Below are 25,706 nucleotides of genomic sequence, written 5' to 3' on the forward strand. Positions count from 1 at the left end.
CCCAAGTTTCTGGGCTCAATTTTTGAGATGAACCATCTCCCACCCCTTCCCGATTTATACATATATGGTAGATGTCTAAGCCTCATATCCTATGTATTGAGGATTTAATATTTTATTTACGAAGTGGGTAAGTAAGATTATATTGTAAGACTGAAAGCGCAGAAACACCAGGTTGTCACACTAGCCAGTATAGGAATACATGCTTCTTAGTAAGAAAATCAAGAACTCAGTAATGATGGTAAGGCAACTCAATGGTCAATGAAAACCAAATTGTTTATTCCAAATCTGTAAGCATACACAACAATGAAATCATGCTAAAACATTGTTTTAAAATGGCAGAAAAAGGAAGTCTAGAAAGCATGTTGTATGTGCCATTCTCAATTTAGCAAACAAAAAACGAAACAAAAACCCAAACCCTGATCATTTTCTCTAATGCTTCTTCACTCCATCGAATTAATTATTTATGGATTCATTAATGACTTTTCGTTTTCTGGTTAGATAAAGAGTCGTTTGACTTGTCTTCTTTCAAATGGGACAGAAGATATTCCCTTAATTGCTAACTTCTCCTAGATTGTGCAGACTGTACACAAGGCAGGGCTTGAAGACGAATATCTGAATCACTATTGTATCACATCTAGACAATCAATCTGCTGAACCTCCTAAGAAGGAGGATAAGAAAACTCCGCTCAACCAGCCTACAAGTCTGTTCTTAAGGGATATATTTCAGTGGGAGCTGTGGAATGGAGATGGACTAGTCATAAAAGCCCATTTTATATTTGCCACTAAGAATCTGATTCAAATATAAAGCAAAACATTATTTTAAAAGCAAGGTCAACACAAAGCATAGATACTGCCATTGTTGCAGGGTACTTTATTTAAAGAACCTATATTATTTTGGTGGCGGTCAGACACCTAGGAGTTGTCTTTTTCGCTCCATATTTTGACATATTTGTTATATACCCTCTGGAGAAAAGCTTAAAAACAGAATCGGTGTACTGTCATGCTAATAAAGTTTTCTCCATGGAGTATTTTACAAGTGTATATATTTGTGAACTAGAATGTTTGTTTTCAGCCCCTCATCCAGATGTACTCTAGTGTGCCACCTGTCGACTCTTCAAAGGTGTGAATCATTAGTTTTGATTTGTCACAGTCACCTGAAAGGAAGATAAAGCACAGGGCAAATGTATAAACAGCCTCAAACCTTCTAGCAGTAGATTTATTTTGTTCTTACTTGTCTGGGGTGGTTGAAACTTTGAAAAGCTGTGCTCAGATGAAAACATTCTCTCCCAATTCAGGGGCAGCCACTTTGTTTTCTTTTGTAAAGTCATCTATGGGAAGTCCTTTAATTTTTCTTAACCAGGCACTCCTGCATTCCTTTTCTCTGTTTGCTATAACCTTTGTTTTGTTTGCCTGATACTCAGATAGCTTTGCTTCTTCATACTCTTTCATCTGTTGTGTGGTCAAAAGCCTGAATCCAGTATTCATTCGGTAAGGATTTGGTGTGTACGTGTATAAGAGTTTTCCTCGCCGTGAACTTGTTTCTGCATTAGGCTGGCCAATCTTCATCCGTGGTATTTTAATGGAGTCACATGTGGTTATAAAATGGCCAATGAGCTGCCCCCCAACACCAGGTGGAGAAGGGACCTTGGCACGGCCTGCACACACTTTCTTTTCTCCCGACAAGCTGGTACATGACTTGGAGCGGGTAATGGTGGGAGTAGGAATGAAGGACTTGACAGTACCTGCAAACAAAGAGTTCTTCAAGTTGAGCTGCAGAGTTTTAGTTTCATAAGGTGTGGAAATCCTTTCCATTCCCACAGTGCCGCCAGCAGGCTTTAGGTCTTCCACCTTGGTGGAAGGAATAGTTTTCTCTTGTTTTCCACTTTGGGGAATCTGAATCTTTAAGGATCTTTTTTTCTCGAGGTGGTTGGGACCCCAGGCATCCTTGATTTGCATATTGTGGGCCATGTTGGCACTGATTTGGTCGGTCTTGTAGGCATGATGCAGTGTGCTGAGGGTGAGGAGTAGCTGGTCTTTAGTTATGGGCCCAAGAGGACGTTTCTGTTTCACATACTTAATGAACGCCTCAGCATTATAGCCAAAGGTGGCACAGACAGGATACTCCTTCCTTATTTGAGCTGCTGTTTTTGTTTAAAAAAAAGAAGAAGAAGACAGAAGATTAGAAGAGTGGGGAAGAAAGGGCAAAATTTGGGGAAAGTTGGTTACCAGAATCCCAATACATAGATCAAATAACTTAGTCTCCACGCTGGAATGGAAATCCTCAAACCTTGTTGTTGTTGTTGTTGTTGTTGTTTTAATGGTGAAATTAGGCTTAAAATAGGCTCTTGTTTGCTTCTTGGAAAATGCAGAGTATGCTAGATTTTTATTTAAGTTTTGTTTTTCTTTTTTTGCTTTTCTGTGTAATGTATTTATTTCTGTACTCGAATTAGCTTGTGATGCTGTAATTTAAGCAATCTTCTCCACATCCTTCTATGTTTTTTATTGCAAATCTCTCCTCCCTCCCTTTTGCAACACTTGTCACTGTTTTCAATTTTGTCTTTGGTTGGATTTACACTGCCATATAATGCAGTTTGGAAATGCATTACATAATTGATGTAGATCCAGACTTCGACTGAATTGCATTTTATGTAAGCTGAGACCCCATCTATATTGCCATATAATCCAGTTTGAAACTGTATAATATAGTCAATTTAGACTTATATAATGCAGTTTAACAACATTGCAGTTTCAAATTGCATTATATGGAAGAGGAGATGGGCACTGCTTCACAGAGGCATAGGGTTCCATGGAAGACTTTGAATATAGAGACATATGTTCCCTTCCTCCCAGCTATTGTTCTTGTTTTGGACACTAAAAAGCCATTGAAAACAGCAATAATTTTATTCAAACTGTGGCTGGGTTTACATTGCCCTATATCCTAGGATCTGATTCCAGATTTTAATCTTATCTCATATTGGCAATATAATTCAGTTCAAAGCAGATAATATAGAATCAGATCCTGGGATATAGGGCAGTGTAGATCCAGCCTGTGTTGTGAAAGCTGCATTACACCATTACTCCACTTGTGATGTCACATGTGAAAAGATAAGCCATCACAATAGTAATCTAGTGCTGAGTCACTTTTCACAATACAATCAGAGCACAAATATTGCTGATGGGATGTCACACTCTGAGGCTGGATCTACACTGCTATATGATCCAGTTTCTGAATCCAGATGATCTGCTCTGAACTGGATTATATGAAGCCACACTGTCATATAACACTATTCAAAGCAGATAACCTGAATTCAGAAACTGGATTATATGGCAGTGTAGATGGGGACTGAGACAAATCTCAGTGGTAAGCAGACTTGAAAGAGCTTTGCTTTTTCTGACTGGCACCAGAATTATCTGGATCAGTGCAGAGGCTCTTGTATGTGGTGTGCTCATGCAGTGTCAATGAACCAAAAAGCGATGAAAAAGGAAAGAAACTGGAGAAATAAACTGAGAAATGGTAGGTGAATCATCTTGGAAGTCCTTGTGCCATTCGAAGCAAGCCAAGGGACCCAGCTACACTGCTCATTGAGTGCAGTTTGAAGCTAGCTTCAAACTGTGGCTCCTAGACCAGTGTTTCTCAAACTGTGCTCCTCCAGGTGTTTTGGACTTCATCTCCCAGAAATCTCAGCCAGTTTACCAACTGTTAGGAATTGTGGGAGCTGATGTCCAAAACATCTGGAGGAGCACAGTTTGAGAAACTCTGTCCTAGGCAACAAAAAGCTGGCTTTTAATGTGTATCAGTGCTCTGTGGTTTGTGTAATCACGATTTGGGCCCTAAACTGGTTTCAGAATTTACTGGGTTTATTAACAAGACTTGGTATGATGGCGAGGGGAGAAGAGAACTGAACAGTGCTAAATAATCAAAAAGGATAAACAAGCTATTTTAAAAAAAAATTAAAAAATTATAAATGAAGAATTTAAATTAAATGAACATATAAGCATTTCTTAACATAAGAAAGTGGTGGAGTTTCAATTCAGATTGGGTAAGGTGTGAAAGGCATAAACTAAGGGATGAGTTAGTGCTAAAATTGGTGATGTGCTGCTATCTTGTGGCCATAAATATAACAGCAGTTAAAATTCTATTTCAAGTGAATACAGTCGGCTAGGTCAGGGCTTCTTAAACTTTTCCACTCCTGGCCCCTTTCAGAAAGACAAGTTTTTGCATGACCCTAGATATATAGAGATATAAAATAGGTATAAAAATCAAACATTTACTGATAACAAATCAGCCTTTGCAAGGCTTGCTAAACATGCTGATTTTCCTTTTTAATACTATTCAACAGATTTGTGTAAAGGTCTAAAACAGCCAGTAGGTGACATTCGGAAAACATTTTCTCTTGCCTAATTCTTTTGGACAATATAAAGAGATATGTAAAACACAATGATGGTTCAAAAACATATGTAATAAACACAGTATGTATATTAGAGCAACATATACATTCAATATTCATAAAAATAATGCCCTGGTCAATGTTATAATTTTTGTGAATATTGAATGTATATGTTGCTCTAATATACATACTGTGTTTATTACATATGTTTTTGAACCATCATTGTGTTTTACATATCTCTACATTGTTTAGAATAGACATCTGTGTTTATCTATTAGTACGTAATTCTTTTGGACCGCAACATTGAGCAAAGGAGACCAAATTTGCGGTCGGGACACACAGTTTAAGCAGTGACCTGGGTGACAAATATATATTAAATTATAAGTATTTTTAAAAATAGGATCCAAATGCCAGCATAATCCCCCCACTCCATCCACATTTAGAACCTATTTGCAAAATGTGTTTGCTCCTCTGATGTACTAATTTCTTCCTATATCCTATGCCTGTGTATCAGGAACTATCTGAGCCTTTAAAGGTGGTTTCACAAAATACAATATCTAAGTTCCTTACCCGAAGAAACTTTTAGAGATGCTGTAGATTCTGGACACTGGAATGTCCTGGCAAAGAAAGAGATCTTTTGTTTCTCTGATGAACTGATACCCAAGGCTAACGTACGTCCCCTTACTCTGGGAGGAGGTGTTTTCATCATTTCATACTGAAGATCTGGAAGAAAAAAAAACATAGTTTACAACTGTACTGCAGTGTTGTTGCTGTGTGTCATTAAGCCATGCTGACGTATGGTGATCTTAAGGCGACCTACCACAATGTTTGGGATATTGCAAGATTTGTTCAGAAGGGTTTTACCTTTGCCTTCCTCTGAGGTTGAGAAAATGTGGTTTGCCCAAAGCGACCTGGTGACTTTCCATGGCTGAGTGCGGATTCGAAGCCTGGTCTCAAGAGTTTTGGGGTACATCTACACTGTATGATTAATGCAGTTTGACACCACTTTAACTGCCGTGGCTCAATGTTACCGAATCCTGGGAGTTTTAGTTTTACAAAATCTTTAACCTTCTCTTCCCAAAAATGTCAATGACTCAGCAAACTACAAATCCCAAGACTCCATAGCACTTTTTTTTTTCCGTGTCAGGAGCAACCGGAGTTGCTTCTGGAGTGAGAGAATTGGCCGTCTGCAAGGACGTTGCCCAGGGGACGCCCAGATGTTTCGATGTTTTATCATCCTTGTGGGAGGCTTCTCTCATGTCCCCGCATGGAGCTGGAGCTGATAGAGGGAGCTCATCCGCACTTTCCCCGGGTGGGATTCGAACCTGGCAGCTTTCAGGTCAGCAACCCAACCTTCAAGTTACGAGGCTTTTATCCCCTTGGCCACTGGGGGCTCCTTCCATAGCACTGAGCCATAGCAGTTAAAGAGGTATCAAATTGCATTAAGTATACAATGTAGATGTACCCACAGTACAGTGCTCAGACTATTCCACCAAAGTTGGCTTTCTGTGTTGTATTATTCACTTATTCTGAAATAAGCCAAGCTGCTGGATTGAACCTTTAAAAACCCTACATGGTTTGGACTTGTCTTAGTTAATGCAACAAATTACCCATCTATTCTTGCTCACTAGCCCAGATCTTCCCAGGAAACCCTTGCTATTATGTCATTTTCGACCAGATGCATGGCTGCTGGTTCTGGATTTTGCAGGGCAACTGCATATGTAACAAAATCCCGCCTTGAAAGACTCATCTCTCATTCCAACCTTTATCAAGATGCCCCCTTCCCCCCAAAAAAACCCCTGGTTTTGTATCAAAAGGTCCTGTTGGAAAGTATTTAAAATGTTTACACTGTTTTATTCATTTTAATATTTTTGTTCCATCCAGTACCCAAGAAATGCAGGGTGAGGGGCCAGCAATAAACAAAATGCAAACAGTTTCAATTGATTTGAAACAATTGCACTCTCGAATGAGATCTCCAAATCCTGGAGTGGGGCAGGACAGAGAAGGAATAGAAATATTATTTAGATATTTTAAAGAAATATCTGCAGTATTTTATGTTTTTTCAAAACAATATTGAGGATACATTAATAATATGTCTTTAAAAATGGCCAGTTCAATCCAAAACAAAAAAGGAATTTTCGGTCTCAGTAGCTGTGATATTATTTCTAACAGTTGAGTGTACAGCATATGAAACAAAAAATAAAAAACAATGGTGTGATCATTTAAGACTGAATATACTACCCTATCTATATATATCATCAGTCTTGCAAGCTCCAATTTAGTGAAGTTATACTCACCTGAACTAAAGCATGCTAAATGTTGTCCTTTTGTTTGTTCACACTGCCCTTGTCCATTCCCATTTCTGATATAGTTTTTGCTCATAACACAATTGTGTTATGTGTTGAAACCCCAAATGTATCTCAATATGGCAGTTTTGTGGATTTTTGTGAGATAAAATGCACAAGCAGACCTCTTTAGTACTGTAGATGTGCTGAAATTAGATATGCTGAAGCTGAGCAAAATTATGTGTAACACATTGTGATGTTTCACTAACACCTATGAATAATTGTGCCTGTCTCTATCAATAACTGCTTGAAACTCCCTCTTTCCCAATCTTTTTAGTATACGTACTCAGAGCTGATTCACACACTGAGATATGAGCTGTGTTCACTTTACGTTGCCATGGCTGAGTGACAAAACAGTTGTCTGATTATTTGACCCTTTGCACACCTCATTGCTTATGTCATGAGCTGGTTAATCTTTTCCAGTCATTACAACGTATGAGAAATTGGGAGTTCAGAAAATCAAGACCGTGATTTCATGGGTTTCCAGAAGCAAGTTTTGTATCTCCAACTGAAAAAGGATGAAGCTATCTAGACTTTAAAAAGGAAAAAAAATTCCCTTCTTCTCATCTTCATGCTTTCCCTTCCACATATGAACTCATGAAATATTTAATCAAACATTAGCTTTAATGAGGACTAGAAATGGAACACAGTACCTGGAGGAGTGTCCGAGCATTTTGTGGGTTTCTGAGAAAGCATTGCGACATCCCTTTCTGTTCTGTACAGCTTCCAAATGTTCTTCTTGGCTTGTTTTTGCCGCTCAGAATGTGAATGCAGAGGTGGCTTACTTCGAAGGGATACATCTTCAACTTTGCTCTTGTCTTTTATTTTTATTATTCGATCAGTAGGGTGTGTGTGGTCCCACTCCACCTCCTCAAACTGGAACAAGACAACACTGCCTTTTGCATTGATCAGTAATCTAGAAAAGCAAGAAGTTTAACATCCATAAAAGCTCATTCAAAATTAAATCAGTGGCTCTCAAATGTATTCTATATTCGTAGACACTTACACTTCCCTTTTGCATTTTATACCAAAAAGGGGAAATATGAAAAATGAGACACCTCTATAACGAACAATGGAAAGTAGTCTCGTGCATTTGTATGGAATCGCTACCCATTTCTATTTGTCCCATTTGTATGGCGCCGTTTCTGGAAATGAGTGCCTATACGAGTGAGCTTTTCCACCCAATGACATTTTCCACCCAAGGTCCGAAAAAAAACAAAGATTTTCGGGCCTTGGGTGGCAAAGCACCAGGAACTTCATCCAAGCGGATCCGGTGCTCGGCTGTAGGCCCTACCTGCTGAGCCTACGAGCATCGAGCACTTGACAGGCAGGGCCTACAGCCGAGCACTCAACGCTCATAGGCTTGGCTTACAGAGCCTACAGTCAAGTGCTGAGTGCTCGATGCTCGTAGACCTGGCAGGCAGGGCCTACAGCCAACCACCGGACCCGCTTGGATGTAGGTGAAGAGAATACCAGACAAGAAAAAAAAAGCGAAAGCACTTTGGAGTCCATGTTACCCGCTGTTGCTTTAAAGTCTAATGGTTGAGATCTGCCTCTTCAACAAATTTCAGTACTGTTCGGGAAACATGCTTTAGTTACCTTTACAATTTCCCAACAGTTTTGCCCAGGTTGAAAACGCAATCCCCTTCCCCCTGGAAATGTTCGTATTAGGCAGAATTCAATAACTTCTTCTTTTTGGAATGCTTCAAAAGAATTCACAGAGATTCTCATTAAAATAAATTTATTTTCATTACTTTTGTATAGCATTATGGTATAAAACAGTATTTAAGGAACTTGACACATGGGTAGTAAGTACCATGATCCAGGACTTTTTAAGCTTCTTCCAGTAACAATTCCTTTCTCCCTGGGAATTTTTACATGACCCAAGGTATATAAGTTGCTAAGAGATCGTTGCTGAATGAGTAGCATTCAGAAACCTTTTATCATTGCCAGTTTTTTCTTAATGACCACAACATTGAGCTAAGAGGAGTCCATTTAAGTCGGGACCAATAATTTAAGAAGCAGCGCCCTAGTCCATAGAATATTTTCTCAGGGTTCATCCAGACTAGCCAAATAGGTTGAGATGTGGAGGTTTTCATTGTAGTATTATCTGCTTTTATTTTCAACATCCTAACAATGGTTCTCTTGGTCCAGTGATTCCTATCAGTTGCCACAACCTTTTACTCCTTAGCTGAATGCTTTTTCTGTTCTGGTACATTTCCCTACATTTTGAATTCCAAATCAACATGTGCAGTGTGATTCATTTAATTTTGAGACAATACCTTATGACATGGGCAATGCATGGTAAGGTAACCTTTCATACTTGGTGGGCTACATGCCTCCACGTCATTTACCATTTGACCAATGGTCTCCAGAAAAACTTTCTGCAGAAATATATATTCTTTAAAAAAATATCTCATTAGAACTTTGGCACTGTTGTTCTAAATTGCTGTGATAGTATCAATATGTTTTTACTTGGGGCACAGCAATACGATCATGGTTGTTTATAGCAATTTTGCAATAGTGCTAAAATTCCAGAGATTTTTTTTAAAAAAATTATAGTGAAACATTGGAAAGAAGTCATGAAGATCTGGAGACATCTGGGGGGAATGTAAGGGGATTTTCCACACCAATATCTAATATTACAGCCCATGTCACAAAGGTGATGCCCAGAATGAACTAAAATGTGTCCTTTTTATTGAGCCTTAATAAAAAAAGAAAAGACAAATACCTGATCAAGGAAGCATCAATCGGTAATATCAAATGGTGCAGCACTGTGCAATACAAATTGCCAATCTGGATAAACCCTCAGAAGCAAATCCCATTTTGTTTATTGAATGTTACACTATATGTTTATGTTTCAAAATGATAAAAATGAATGTAATATAATGGCCATGTGTTTCACAAAACATTTTGGATTATTACCAAGAAGGTTTTCATATGCCTTTCCACTTATTTCTTCAAAAGTGTCTAATATAGTATATCATAGACTTTGCTATTACTTTAGAAAACCTACTTGTTTTCTGAAATACAGATGGACAACACAGGGTCACCTCTGCTATTGGCTCTCATAATCCTCAGACAGGTCCCAGTCAAGAAATTAAAGATGCGTATCTTCCCATCAGCACAGCCGCTGATGATTCTCAGATAGAGAAATCCCAGATATAGCACTTCCCTACAAACAAGATGAGTGGTGTAAAGATCATGGTTGCTCTTGCAAAACAATATAAGAACTGTACATCTGTGCTGCCTTGTATGGTGATGAATAAATGCCCTTCAAAGTAATTGGAAATAGAATTAAAGTACATTTTAAAAAACAAAGTCTTCTAAATTTGTACCAATTGTTTACTTGCACACAGAGAAAAAAAGCGGGCAAAGAAAACACTCCCCCCTAACTACATTGAAACTATTGGGTGCACTGCCTAGTCATTCAAAAAGTAGATCAGGAAAAACTTTTATTGCTTTTACTGCCTGGAGTTGCATTCTCCTTCAAATCTCCCATCTTGCACTCTGGTGGTCCGGGCCTTGGGCAGTGACCAGGAATACATTTGAATTGTGTTCGTACTGCACCTCTTCATGTAGACCTCCCTTCTGTCTTCCCCTCTTTGTGCTTTCCACTTTGCAAAGTCTTCTCAAGAGACCTCTTCACACAGGGAATTTTTGCCCCGTTTTGTCGCTTTTATGCGTGGTTTGGACAGGGCCTGCCATCACATGACCCACGACAGGCCCTACCCACATTCCTTCCATAGTGGAGAAGCACAAAAAGGCTCTTTCCCCTCCACTACGGGGAGGAAAATGTTGTTTGGATAGCTCTTATGGAGCTACCCACACTTTACTCCTTTTTTGCCATGTGATGACAGAAAGGACGGCGGACCAATGCGCATTGCCACCCTTTCTGCCTTCTGATAGGGGGAGGGAAAGGGTACCAACGCACTCTTTCTGTTCCCACTGTATGATGAAGGGAGGAGGGAGGGCACGCAGGGCACCATGAGTCACCCGTGCGTCTTCCCTTTTGCAGTGCAACTGCGTGGCCCAAAAGGGCCATGTGAAGAAGTCGAAAGAAGCATTCAGCAATTAATTATCTATGTGGAAGGGTATTCTAATTGTGTAGTTTACTTTGTTTTTAAGTTTTTTAAATGCTTTGACACTTTTTAAAATTAGTGGTGTTTTAATAAAGTACTTTGTTTAATTGGTTTTTTTATTTTTATCATCAAATTTTTAAAAGAACTTTTTAAAAATCTATGTGGAAACTTGGGAGGCAAGGGTGGATACACACAGAATAAACAAACATACTCTGCACAACCCCTTTATTGTATTTGCAATAATACTATAAGAGTGAACGAGGGCAGAAGGCAGCATGGGTGGGAATGTGGCCATCCTTCACCAAAAAGACAAGATTTTGGACCTTCTTATGGGCACCAAATGTGCAAGGAACTAGAGGTTAAAACCCCAATTCCCTGCACATTTTTTGCTGTATGGAAGACCCAAGTCTGATAAACTATGGTAACAACAATCAAATTTAAGTCAAAGGCAATCCATATTTTATTGTGCAAGCACTATCCAGATCTTGAATTAGTTCCAGAGTTTACAATCCACATACTGAAACCACTTCTTCAATAAGCATTCAGTGTAGATAAGCCCAAAGATCCCAGTGGGATTTATGGTCAAATATTTTTTTATTATATTGGTCTCTGGAATGTAAAAGATGTGGATAATAAGCATTTAATATGATACAAAAACAGATCATTATGTAATATAAAAGAGATTTGGAAAATTCAGAATTCAGGTTTGCAGGCTTTAGACACTCTTTAGAAAACATTTCAGTATCAAGATATATCTGAGTAATGACTTAAGAAAACAGTCAACACAGTTTTTATCTATAGTTTTCATTGTGCACCAAATAATACGTACATGGGGTGTTTGAATGCCATCAGGCATCTATTGTGTTTTCCCAACATGCTCCATCCCAAGACATACCCATCATTGCTCCCTGATACAAGGTGCCATTCATCAAATGACAAGCTTTTCACAGGACCTCGGTGGCCTTCCAAAGTCTGAAAAAAGAAACAGGCATGTTTGTGGGTGCTGTTTAGGCACTTCAAGGCATTATTTGATCATATTGATTATTTACTTTTTAATACTCGGAGGACAAACATTCTTCCTTGGATTTCGGCCACTGAACCTTAGACATATATATGGAATCTATTGTTAATTATAGTTTCTTAATGACAGACAGACAAACAATGTAACACAAATGAAAAGAGATCCAATAAACAGCAATCATAACTGTTTTCCCACTGAGTTACACAAATTTGTCAAAAACATTATCAAATCTTCAAATTCTTAAACATATTAAAAACAAGTGTTTGCTGAAGAAGAATTACCATAGCTTTTGCTGAGGTGGGAGTGGGATGCTTTTAAATGTCTCCCATTGGAAGCAACAGAAAGGAAAGATACTATGCAGTGCTGAAAGGAGCAGAGTCTCTTGAGAGAAGGGAAGGGCTTTCAAACCCTGAGTGAAGGACCACCTCTGTTTTGCTCCAACTGTCTGAATATTTAGAGTGCATACCAGGGAACATTCCACCATCAATTGATTTATATCTGGAAGCCTTCCATTGGTAAAAGTAGATCTCCAGGAGCAGATGTGCCATCTATCCTATGCACTGTCTCTCAAAGCAGTTACTATTCTTCCAACTCAAGAAAGGAAAATGGAATGTTGGTGGACAGGAAAAGAGCTTTAAAGCTGGGCTTAAAGCCAATCTTAAAAACTGTGCCATAGACACCGAGAACTGGGAAGCCCTGGCCCTTGAGTGCTCTAACTGGAGGTCAGCAGTGCTATGGAATTTGAAGAGGCATGAATGGAGGGGAAAGGGGAGAAATGTGTCAAGAGCACATTAAGCCAAGCCTGACCAGAACCGTCTTCCACCAGGAAACTGGTGTCCTCACTGTGGAAGAACATGCAGGTCAAGAATAGGGTTCCACAGTCAACTACTTATCAACCACCAAGACCCTACACTTGGGAAGCCATCATACTCGAATGAGGGATTACCTAAGTAAGCAAGTGAGTCTCTTCTCCATTGATTCCATGAGTTATTTCACTGCTAATTTCTAACTTCATATTGTGATGCAAGATAGAGCCAAATTACTTTCAAAATTAGACACCATTATAAAAGTCTTACCTTGATCAATATAAATGTCTGGGCATGCCACACTTTCACTACACCCTGGTTACAGGAACTCACAACATGAGTCTCATTCATTTTAGCAGCCCAAACAATACCTTTATGCCCAAAAGTCTTGATACATTTCCCAGTATTAATATCCCACACTGCAAAGAATAAAAAACAGTGAATTAATTTTGAAACACGTTTACTTGGAATTTTGGGGTCTTATAGTATCTTTACGACTGAAACAAGTTTATTTTATCATGCACACAGCATTTGTCAGCCCTAGAATTTCTTTACTACATGTAGCAAACTCTTAAAAATGGCATGACTTGAGCCAAAATGGAATCAGAAAGAAACAAGGATCTATGTGGTTGAACAGGTTCTGAAGGATGCATCACAAACCTTTAAAATGTATCCTGCAAAGGTCTCTCCCCCCAAGAAAAAAGGAGACTGCACATACATACAGAAAAAGGAAAAGGGGAAAGGAATGACAAGTGCATGCACAACTCCATAGAACAGTTAACTGAACCTCAGTTAAACGATAGGCGAGATAAGATTGGAATCACACAGACCTTCACAAAGAATAAGGATGTGAAGCTCTGAGTATGGCTGATCTCAATTGTTTTCTCACAACACACCAAAATACCCAGGATTCTGTGCAGGTTTTGACCATTTGTTTTTCAGGACATCCTTCAGAAAAATTAGCCAGCCTAGAAATGGGTTTTGGAGATCTAGTGGGGGAAATTTACACACAAAATGTATTTTCAGTGTAGAAAACAATATTTCTAGGCAGGAAACAGTAATTGCCATGTTTTCTGTGTAGAAACTATATTTTTTCCCTATGCATTTCGTCTAACAAATTTCCCTTAAAAAGCCCTGAATAGTCTATCATTTACTGTTCTTCCTTGAAGTCATTTTTTCTTTACATGACTGGCCTTCACAACTTTTGATAAATATTCTTCCCTAACAAATATATAGACATGCTAAGAGTAGAACAGTTCTCCATCTTGCTTATAAAACTTTCCAAAACTGGCAACAATATTTGACATCTTTAACAGTAACATCTGTTCCAGTGCATCCCTCCTTGTGTTTCTTCTGAGACTGGTTGGTACAACGAAGCAGGAATAAGCAACCAGCTCAGGTTGGAAAGATTACTAATGCTGGCATCTAAGCATACAAAGAGTGAAACATGGATGACTATGTACATACATGCAAGCTCTGGCAGTGAACTCAAATATTTAAGTACCGGCAAGCTGGGAGCCAAATCCATATGACAAGAGGAAGGTGTTTGAGTGAACCCCACCACTGTATAAGGTAAAGGTTTCCCCTGACGTTAAGTCCAGTCATGTCCAACTCTGGGGGTTGGTGCTCATCTCCATTTCTAAGCCGAAGAGCCAGCATTGTCCGTAGACACCTCCAAGGTCGTGTGGCCGGCATGACTGCATGGAGTGCCGTTACCTTCCCGCCGGAGCGGTACCTATTGATCTACTCACATTGGCATGTTTTTGAACTGCTAGGTTGGCAGAAGCTGGAGCAACAGCGGGCGCTCACTCCTCTCCCGGGATTTGAACCTGGGATCTTTCGGTCTGCAAATTCAGCAGCTCAGCGCTTTAACACACTTCACCACCAGGGCTCCCATCCAGCACAGTATACAGAAATATTTTTAAAGAAGATGATGACGACAGAGGGGCACTATATATATATATATATATATACACACACACACACACACACACACACACACACACACACATTTCCCAGTGAGGACAGATCATGTTCATAGTATCAATTGGACAGTGTGACAACTGGAAAAATAAACAGCTATGGATAAGTAGGCCTCTACAGTTCATAGTACCCTGATAGCAGAAATGCTGAGGTTCTGGCACCCCAAACTGGAACATTCCTGTTAGAACGGTGGTTCCCAACCTGTGGTCCATAAACAACCAAATGTCCCCAAGAACTAAAATATGGTCTGTGGCCTCACCATTACTACACTGTTGCAATGAGAGCGAATTGTCTCGCAAAACCCTCTTATGGTGCTGAGGTTTATTAAATATGGTTTTCTGTGGGCGAGCAGATGGTGCCTACTGGATGGCATGTGTTCTGTATCGGAAATTAGAGCTGATGTGGTCTATCCAATGCAATTTTCTGAATTAGCACCCCAAATAACCAAACCAAATCTAAGGCTGACTGGTCAAAGTGATCCCTGATAACGTGGTCTCTGGTCAAGTGGTCCCTGATTAAAAAAAAAAAGTTGGGAACTACTGTGTTAGAAGATGAGCAACATGGTACATGGCAACATTTTGTTGCAGGTTTTATTGCAGTCTGACTCTTGTATCTACATGGGGATACAATCCTGAACTTACTGTGGAAATAGGAAATATTGTTTCTGTGGCAATAGCAAATCCCATTGAAATTAACAACTTCCACTGCAAGTTGCAATAGGGTTGCTTTGGAGGACCTAGAAGATTCTTACAGAGACTTCTCCCCTAGGAATTTTCTAAGTCCACAGGTCGCCTCTGTGCCATCGTCTAACAGAAGCATACCAGAAAATCACCTGGCAAATTCATAAAGAGGACATATTTTGTCAGATGCTAGTGGTGAAACCACAAAACCAATCTCAGACAAACAGTTATTCTTCTATATATCCTTATTTTGAACATTTTCTACAGTTCCATAGTATAGATTTCAGATTTAACAAACATTTATATCATTTCTTGGATTCCTACTGAATCTGCTTCCTCACTTTTTGCTGTGCAGTCTCTAGATCCGGAAACAAATCTTTTCTTATAGACATCCAAGCAAGTGATGCTTCCTGAGTGTCCATTAAAAATTTTCACACATGTTCCAAGGAGGATATTCCACATTCTAAAAATTCAGAACAAAGGAGAACAGAACAGGGGAGATGAAAGAAGTCTGCAATTAATATAAGTTTATTTGTAGTTGACATTCAGAGTAAACTTGTAAAGGAGCTCCAGGTTATGTCCATTTACCATCATCACTAAACCTACAAAATTCATACATGTACAGATTGTGATACTAATTGTGATAATTTTGCCTACCAAGTAAATTCATACTTTCTAACATTAATTCATCGTGTCTGATATGTTGCCCCAGTGTGCTGACTAGCAGTTTTTTATGGATATGACAGATTAAAGATGTTACTTGTATCATATCTATGTTTCCAAATAATCCTGAATGATTTAGAAATGTTGTGACATTCCACATATTGAAATTATTTCAGTAAGGGCACCCACAAATGGTATTTCATCATAGTTTTAGTTGCTCACCCAAGCCCGAGCAACACAAACAAATTCCTTGATCTTGCACAGTTTTCAAAGCACTCTGGCAATGGTCTGTGACAAATCTCCCATGTTCTATCAGTGGGCTTCAACTGAGCCAAATAGTCCAACATAGCCAACTTTAGAGTTGGGGGCCTAACAATAAGGAAAATATATGTTTACGTCCCATCAAAACTCCAGCATTTTTGCATAATTGATTTCAGTGAGCTCTTCCAATTCTTGGGTACTCAAATGCTTTGGATAAGGTTGGCACAACTTACCGGATGCTGAGATCATAGCTGCCACTCAGAAGGAACCCTTGCTGTTCATTGATGTAGAGAGCCCGGATGCTACCAGCATGCCCACAAATAAGAAGTGGGACAGACTTCAAGTTTGTCACATTCAGAAAACGGATTTTTCGATCTGAAGAACCAATGGCTAACAATTTGCCACCAGTATAATGAACTACTCTGTTTGGATCCAAACTGAAGAGAAAATAATAAAAGCTCAAATAAGGATATAATTTAGTTGTTTCTATTTCTTCCATTTGCATTGTTTAATTCCATATTTCTTCTATAGTAGAATTGAAGGCAGTCTTTCAACCAATCACCATTTGTACTTGCTTAATTTCAGCAAAGCTCTTGTACCTGAGCCTCGAGACCATCCCCACAGTCTTCTTTTCAGAACTCTTGACTGCAAGCCCCCCTGGAACTGAAGGAGGACTGAGGGGATGAAAAGGGTACGGTATGGGGACAAGTTTACTTTTCAAGAGGACATGTGTATGAGTGCAATCTTTTAAGCTGATTTTTTTTAACTTGTACATGTTTGAATGGCTTCTTTAAATATTTTTAGTTTTTTAAAAAAACATTTTTGCTTTTCATATATGCTAGCTTAATACCCTCTAGTAAAAACAGGACAAAACTAATTAAATAAATAAGATCAATGGTCCATCCAATTGGACTGGAAAAAATTCCTGGTTGCTGGTTCCTGGTTTTGTTCCTGTCTTTCCCATTGCTTGTTTGGAGACTTACTTGATGCCCCATCTTGAATTATTCCCAGGGAACACCAAGAATTTACAAGGACTTTTTATTCCCATTCTCGAGGTCAGTTAAAGTTAAAGGAATACAATCAGCCTCAGTATACCCCAATTCTGCACCCATAGATTCAACCATGTATGACCTGAACATCTTTTTGTTAACATTCCAAAAAGCAACTGTTGTTTTTCCCATTTTATATAATGGATGCCATTTCACTATGTCATTGTATATGATTGGACTTATAATTTGAATTTATCCATAGGGTGTCCTGGAATCAAAACCCAGTGGCTCCCAAAGCTCCACTGTATTTGTGATATCTGAACTAGGCAAGATATTTGGTACTAAGAAACATTAGCAAATATTCCAGGGAAACAGATTTAATAGAGATCATTGAGGTACAAATTGCTGAAAGGCAATTTCTGAAATGTCTGAGTCTAATATGAGATGTCATTAGTGGGAGGGAGATTAACACAGGATATTTCAGGGTTTGGATGTAAAACCATAGCAATGCAGATAAAATCAAAATGGAAAAGGACTGGAAACTCTCAATATTTCCAAGGAATTCTTTTCTGGTGTGGACAAGTCTTTTTTAAAAATTAAAGAGCAGTTCTGAGGAAAAGTGTGCTCTTTGCATGTTCACATACCTGTCTATTAGAAGACGAATGTTATAGCTGCTGCAGAAGACATTCCTTTCTTCTAACTTTATACTGTCTGTCTCTTGACCATGGTAGGCTTTCTGCAAGTGCCGAAATTCCTTAAAACAGAGTGAAGAACAATGGTGATGTGGAGAGAATAGCACCGTAGGAAATAAATTACCGTGCTTCCTATGCCTGGATGTTCTCCCTCAGGAAATCTACTCGGTGCCAACCTAACCAGCAGGGAAAGTGTGTTAGGATAGGACTGGCACACATCTCCACAAATGACTGTGTGGATATAAAAGGCAAGAACAGTAGCTTCAGACTGACCAAGCACCACTCTTCCCTACTGCAGGTGCCCTTTAAGACAGTGGATCTCAACCTGGGGTGCCCAGGTGTTTTGGCCTACAACTCCCAGAAATCCCAGCCAGTTTACCAGATGTTAGTATTTCTGAGAGTTCAAGGCCAAAAACATTTGGGGGCCTCAGGCTGAGAACCACTGCTTTAAGATGATATACACAGAGCAAAATCCAGTATTGGTAGCTAACCAGGAATTTCCCACTGTCACTGAATTTTTGTCCAAGGAACGCACATTTGAGTACAACTTGCTCTTGCCTCTGACTGGGATAATATCACCATCTTGATCGAACTTAGGAATAGCAACTGTGACTATTTTGGCATAGTTGCCAATTGCTCTCTTAGGACACAAGCCCTGCAAAAGACAAGATAAATAATCAGGTTATTATTTTTTAAAAGAAAATATTTATTAATTTTTCAGAAATGGGACAAAAACAAAAGAATAGGAAATAAAAAATTCTAACAACCCTGTCTATTTTTCAGTATTTCAAGATTTCCTTAAATTCTTCCCTTTGAATTAATCTTATTTTATCTCATATAGCATATAACTTTATACTCCAGTCCTTTCCACTTAAAGACATTTTGTTTCTGTGTAAAGTCTTATTCATTTATCACATTCTGAATTTTCTTATTTCACCAGGTCATGACATATGTAAAACAAAATTCTTTCATTTTGTGTAATTTTAATATGTTTATCCCAGTCCATTCTCAGCATTCTTTTGGTTTCACTGAGCCATCATGTATATAGAAAAGTGTATTTTTCACTTTAACATGTTCCTCCCATCTAAATGGGATGATTCATTCATGTAAGGTTTGTCCATTTGTTTGGACAAAATGGAAGGTTCAAACATTTTTTATCCTGCGTTTTCTTATATTCTCTTCCCCATCCCTGCAGTCTGGCAATAAATTTGTTTTTGTTCCCTTGGTTCACTCACATCTGTGTTGATGTTTTTAGGTTTTGGTATCTCAAACTACTCATAAAGACCCTTGTTTAATTTCATTTTCATATATGCTGAACTAGAGTCTATTATTTGAAGACAATCAAAACAACAACAAAATCTAAAAGGAAATAGTTCATTCAACGTTACGGATAATCCAAAAACAAAAATCAGAAATAGAAGCTAATGTAAGTTTATACCTTCACTTTCCACCAGCAGAGGACACAGTTTGTTAACTTGTTTATATTTGTTTGTTAAAAGTGGAATAAAATTAAGCACATTGATTGTTCAGGCAATGTGGAAACTGAGGGCAGTTCTGCACACACTTAACCAAGTTAGGAAGTGGATTTGAAGGAGTCAGTTCCACTGCAGAGCCTCTACATAATAGCCACAAGAACCAGTTCAATGCTAGGATAGCAGCCACAGTATCTGCTGAATACTGATCAGAACTGGATCCAGGAATGTGTGTGTGTTTTTTATTCGGTTCTCTAGGATATACTAATGTGCATCACCATGACTGTTCAGGATCAGTGTGAAACCATGGCAGGGCACAGGAAATGGAGGCAGATGTTGTAGTAGAGCCTGTGAGTAACGTTACAAACAGTAGTATGGGTGCCAGAAGAGGAAAGAGGGTTACTCAGGAGCAGGAATCTGATGATAAGCAGCAGAGAAAGAGGATTCAGGACATACTTACAGCACCTACAGATGAGGAGTCATTTGAAGGATTCTCTGGGGATGATAATGTTGCAGACAGTAGTATGGGTGCCAGAAGGGGGAAAAGGGTTACTCGGGAGCAGGAATCTGATGATGAGCAGCAGAGAAAGAGGATCCGGGACATACTTATAGCACCTACAGATGAGGAGTCGTTTGAGGGATTGTCTGGGGATGATGGGTCAATGAGTGAAGGAGAAGAAGGAGACACCATGGATTGGACTAAGATAAGAGAAGTGCAAGCTATTTGTGAGGCGCCAACAAGTAGTGATACCTTTATGGGGTTCTCTGGGGGTGAAGACTGGCAATCAGGGGATCCAACTGAGGCTTGGGGGAATCTAAGTCTTGACAGGAAATGGAGGAATTCGAGGGAAAGTCAAGGGAATTCACGTGAAGAGCTGGGAGCAGCTGCAGGGGATAGTGATGGGGCAGTGGTCAGTTCATCTTCACTAATGGATGGCAGTGTGGCTCCAATTTATCCATTCTTTAGCAAACAAAGAAAAATATATAGTTTTTTTCCAAATATGTTCTATAATTGGTAATGGAGTGGTACCTTTTCCCTGACCCATGGTCAAATAAGGTATTCCCACTGCTCAGACTATAAGCATGTAGGATTCCTTCCATTTATAATATGGCAAAATGTCTTCATACAATGTCTTACATAATGTCTGTATACGATGTCTTATGTTAATTAACTACACCAAGCAAATAAAACCACTGTCATTATTATTAATGTGCTAGATCTAAATGTGTCTGTTTAATCTCCCATACCCATCTAATCTGGTAGTTTCTCTCCACGAAAGCATGATGGTGTTGTAATGTTGGAACAGATGTGCAAATGTTGCGAGTTTTTCCTTTTTATATTTATCCAATATATCTGCAAATGGGATGGTTGTGGAGCACAAATGTGTCAGCCAGTTCTGAAGGCATGCTTCCCTTGAAAATGCCCTGCTGTCTGTCAAACAGGGCACATTAAACATTGGAAAGGGATGTTTCCTTTCACTAAGTTTCTTCTCAAAGGCAGCAACAGGTAATTTTAACAATTTTCTTACTGCTGCACAAAAGTATTACAAAACCACATTTTTTAAATACTATTCACAATTTGGAGGTTTTCCACAAAATTTGCACACAGTTGGTTTGTATAGAAAATATCATTTTCAGTGCAAGGAACAGTACTTTCTGTGTAGAAAGTGATATTTCTACACAAAAATATTTATTCCCATGTAGAAAAATGCTATTTTCCATACAAATTGCTCTTATGTGGATTTTATACATGATAAGTCACCACGTACTTTTTTTCTGCACAGCAAATAATATTTTTGCAAAGAAATACATGGGGCACATTTATGCAAAATAATTTCTGAACACCAATGAACCCCATTAGCTTAGAATTCTTCTTGTCATGGTTTTGTTGACACATGAAAACACATGGCTTTTGAACATTAAAAACTTCTTTTAAAATATTCTTTCCATTTCTATTACTGAAGGCAGGAAGAAAAGGACAACATCTCAAAGAGGAAATTAAATATCTTGGGCACATGAAGGGATGAAGAACTCTCCTTTTATCCCCATAACTATCAAGCCTGAAGAAAGAGTTTCTCCATCAAAAGAACATAAGTAATGGAGTTTTGCAGGGCACCTGAAAGATTGCAGTCCGATTTCGAAGGGCACGATTAGTTACGACATCCCTCTTAATTTGGGTGACCAGAAAGTTCCAGTGTAGACTCACAAGGGAACATCTGTTTAGAGATTTCTGATCCAGCATATCTAAAAAATGACAAATAACAAGTTGCAATTCTGTTGACCCAAACAGGAGTGATCAAGAGCCTAAGGAAGTTCAGAGATACTCACACAAGATGCGCTTTGATAGGTGGATGGGCAGGCAGCGAATGAAGTCCTTGAACTCTGCATTATTGGGGTACTTCTGGGAAGAGGCAGGCATAGGGCTTGTGACATTCAATATAACCGAAAAGAAAGTGTCATTATCACCTGTGCCCTCAGATATGTCTCCAGAGAGCTCATCAGAGTCTTTGGACCAAGCCTTTTGCAAATGTAGATGATCTGTAATAAGGAAAGTCAGAGAGTGGTGCAGTAAGGATTGGTATGATAAGAACCATCTCCTATTTTCCCACATTGAGCCTGCATATTCATTTGCTAAATATAGACCAAGGCTTTGTAAGGAATAAGTCCCTGATATTTGTATGACATTAACATAATTGATATTCATTATGTCAGCAAAATGTTAATTGCTATTATTTTCAAGTGAGACACTTCTGTCTTAAAGAAAATCTTTAGGTAAATGGTATCTCTGTAGAAAACTAACATAGAACTAGGAGTGAAGTTAAAGGAAAGAGCTTCAACCAACATGTCTAGGAGTTTACAAAAAAGGAAAAAGGCAACAATTTATTGTTTAAATTAGTCTTTTTAGACTATCTGATGTGAAAACTAACAGCAATTATTAACAGTTTAATTTCTTTGGTTTTAATGTATATGTTTATTTTAACTATATGTTGTTTTTATGGCATTGAATTGTTGCCTTGTGTAAATGCTGCTCTGAGTCCCCTTCCAGGTGAGAAGGACGGAATATAAATATGGTAAATAAATGGTTATTTCCCTAATTTATCAGATATTGGCATCTGCTACAAGGGTTTCTTTCTCTCTTGGAAACTCACCAGGGATTGGCAGTCAATGAGACAGGGACTAGCACCACTCCTGGAACCACCACTTTGAGTGACACTGCTTTAAATCATACATTCTAGTTTTGTTTAATAATTGTACTGTGTGTCTCCTTTTCTTCCCTGCTTATGTTTTAGTTTCTAGACACTGATTGAAGGTATGAATATGCGTGATGAAACTAAGACTGTCTCATCTCTCCCCCCGCCTTATGTCTTCTCCATCTATACATGTAACCTACACATTCAGCAGAAATAATTGCCAAAAATAAAATCAGAGTGAAAACCATACTTAAAGCAGGGGATTTGAGACAAATTTAGGCACAATCCAAATGTTAGCTACCTATAAAAGAAACTATAAAAAGAGATTAGAGGTGGAATATGTGTTTAAATGACATTAAATGGCATGGCCCATATAAGCCTCCCCGAGTCCCTTTGGGGAGATGGGGCGGGGTATAAGAATAAAGTTATTATTATTATTATTATTATTATTATTATTATTATTATTATTATTATTATATATTTTTGATGTCAGTAAAATTGGATGATCCCAAATACACCATTCTTCTTTTTCTCACCTGATGAAAAATCAATAAATGTAAGATGATCCGCATCCTGGGAAGTAGACTTCTCTTGTGCCTTTGAATAAGTTAAAAATTCCTCATTGCCCAGGGCTGAAAGAAGTAAATCAGGTAATTTTAGTGAAAATATAAAATACAGAGATATTTCACAGAAGATAGTTCTAGCTGAGAGAACAGGAATCTACTCTGTGACTTACATTATGGGAAAGACCATTTTAGCTACCCTGGATCATTGTTACTACATATTACTTTACACTCTTAGGCTGGCTCTACATTGTAAAAATTAATGTAATTCAACATCATTAACTCCATGGTTCAAAGAAATGCAGGAACTCTTTTACATCATAGATAGATGATAGATAGATAGATAGATGATAGATAGATAGATAGATAGATAGATAGATAGATAGATAGATAGATAGATAGATAGATAGGATTATGATTTTACTTCACTGGCTGTGGGAACATCCAGTGGAAGCATGGGATGTATAATTTGATCAGAGGCACTAGAGTAACCCTTTGGCTGAGGACTCTAAAAGTCTCACCCAAAACTGCAGATCCCAATGTGCAATACGTCTACTGCAGTCACTGTGAACTCATAATATCATAATAGTGTAATGTTTTCCTTGGTTATTTCAAGAGTATTTTCCTCATTTAAATATTTTATTTTATTTTTGAAGATTTTTTTAAGAAAGAAATACCGTAAGTAACATTATCAAGCTACCAACATGGGGGGTAGCATTAACAGTAGCAAGTTGATTTATGTTCAGAGTAGTTTTCCTAAGCTATGATGTGGAGTACATCTTTGTATTTTGGGGGTGGGGATTAGTTAGCATTGTGACATGCTTTTGTACAGATCTTGGAAATGTTTTCTGGACTATAGCTCCTAATGTATTCACTGGGAGGGATTCTGGGAAGTATTGTCTCATGAGTAACATTTCAATACTCAGAAAGGTGCCCAGACCCTGTAGCCATGCAGTGTTACCTGATTCCTCCTTTTTGAATGTCTCATCTTGGCATAACAAAATACGAATCAGATTAGCAGCCGTCAGCAACAGTTGTGAGTCACACATTTGCAGCAAAAGCAACATATAATTTGCTTTGGTCCAGAAATCGGCATGGAGGAACCATTTCCAGAGGTCCTCCATGGACTGGTTCAATTTTTGCAGATCTAGCGCCCGATCCAAGCTGGAAGAGACTGCGGAGATGGGTCTGACGCAGGAGCGGGAATAGGTGAAATCCTTAGTATTTGTAGACTGTAAAAGGTTCCAGGTGTAGTTCAAGAGGTCCTGGCTTTGGAACCGCTTGATGATCCCTACCACAAAATGCGTCTGAGAAACATGACTGGCTCGCAGAAACCATTCTCGGGTAGAGAGGGCCTTCCAAGACAAAATGCAGGATTTGCATTCATGGCAAACAGGCACCAAGTCAGTTTGCTTCTCACACCGTAGATCTGGCGTGTACTCTAATTTATATTCAAGAATCTCAGGCACTACCTCCACGACTGGAGGCTGGGTCTTCATTCTGTCAGTCCTTTCAGACAAACAGGGACAGTTTCCTAAATTCAAGCAGTTTACAGCCCTTTGCCAGCCACTAAGTGTCAGTTTACCGGTAACAGTCTTATGCTGGTAACAAATGAAAGAGAGACTGCAAAGCTTCTGTTTGTGGAACTCTTTATTCCTCAGAACTCCTAGGAAACACAGTTGCTACCGTAATTCTCCTACAACGTGCCTGAACAAATATTGCTGTCACTGCCATACCACATAGATTCAAATAGACAAATAATGCTATTTCTGTGTGAAGGCAGGTAGAGACACACACATAAACAGTACTCGTTAACATTTTATCCTAGATATCTATAGTATGGCAGGGGGAAGGTTAAAAAGTTAGTGGGAGAGACTAGACCTTTTGAGTCCATTTTGCAAAAGGTTTAGGCCCCTTTTACACTGCCATATAATCTGGATTATCAAAGCAGATAATCCACATTATCTGCTTTGAACTGGACTATATGAGTCTACGCTGCCATATAATCCAGTTCAAAGCAGATAATCTGGATTTTGTATGGCCATGTAGAAGGGGTCCCAGAGGTATTAGAGGTTGCCACTACATTTTTTCAATTCAGGACCTGCTTGTCTTCACATCGCCTCTTCCCCTACCAACCCACATGGACCATATGATCTGCTGGGGAGGCCCTTTTCTCACTTCCGCCTTTGTCTCAAGAGCGGCTGGTGGGGACAAGGGAGAGGGCTTTCTCTGTGGTGGCCTCTCCGGCTCTGGAACTCTCTCCTCAGAGACATCAGATTGGCACCTACCCTGTCCACCTTTCGCAAAGACGTGGATGTTCCGGTGCTCTTTTGAGTAAGCAGTCCCATCAGATACTCAGCCCGTTTACAACTCATTATCAGTTAATGCACTTTATCACTGTTTCCTACACTTTATGGTTTTAGTGTTTATTGAGATTGCTCCTTTGTCCCTATTTTTGATTGCTGTTATGACTCCTAGGAACCGTATTCAGAGTTCTACACAATTTTTACCCTTTGAATGTTAGTTATTACTGTTGTCCTGTTTTTAATTCTGTTGATATGTTTTATTGT

At 38.8% G+C, this 25,706-nt stretch overlaps 1 protein-coding gene across 2 annotated transcripts; it reads right to left on the reverse strand.

Moving 5' to 3' along the window:
- Nucleotides 1-255: 255 nt before the first annotated feature.
- Nucleotides 256-25,004, reverse strand: fbxw10b (F-box and WD repeat domain containing 10B). 2 transcript variants are annotated; one of them, XM_008104295.3, is made up of 14 exons: nt 24,098-25,004; nt 23,110-23,205; nt 21,711-21,920; nt 21,499-21,626; nt 18,446-18,565; nt 17,863-17,972; nt 16,463-16,666; nt 15,647-15,768; nt 12,913-13,061; nt 11,645-11,787; nt 9,750-9,908; nt 7,387-7,649; nt 4,959-5,111; nt 256-2,138 (listed from the first exon to the last, which is right to left on the reverse strand). In XM_008104295.3, exons 1-14 carry the CDS (start codon nt 24,633-24,635, stop codon nt 1,267-1,269), a joined length of 3,267 nt encoding a protein of 1,088 aa, XP_008102502.3. In that variant the 5' UTR covers nt 24,636-25,004; the 3' UTR covers nt 256-1,266. The 2 variants fall into 2 exon arrangements, with proteins under 2 accessions (XP_008102502.3, XP_008102505.3); XM_008104298.3 differs by having other exon boundaries at nt 256-2,141; nt 24,098-24,994.
- Between the last annotated feature and the right edge of the window lie 702 nt (nt 25,005-25,706).

This window comes from Anolis carolinensis, chromosome 2 (assembly GCF_035594765.1).
Source record: "Anolis carolinensis isolate JA03-04 chromosome 2, rAnoCar3.1.pri, whole genome shotgun sequence".
Taxonomy (NCBI): domain Eukaryota; kingdom Metazoa; phylum Chordata; class Lepidosauria; order Squamata; family Dactyloidae; genus Anolis; species Anolis carolinensis.

Bases quoted from the DNA above. Each gene is read 5' to 3' on its own strand.
- fbxw10b (XM_008104298.3), bottom strand. From the start codon at position 24,635: ATGAAGACCCAGCCTCCAGTCGTGGAGGTAGTGCCTGAGATTCTTGAA. The intron at 15,769-16,462 runs GTAAGTTGTGCC...CTGAATTTTTAG, and splicing joins AGCTATGATCTCAGCATCCG to AATGTGGAATATCCTCCTTG. The intron at 7,650-9,749 runs GTAGGTTTTCTA...TTGCTTTTCTAG, and splicing joins ATCTGTATTTCAGAAAACAA to ATTACTGATCAATGCAAAAG.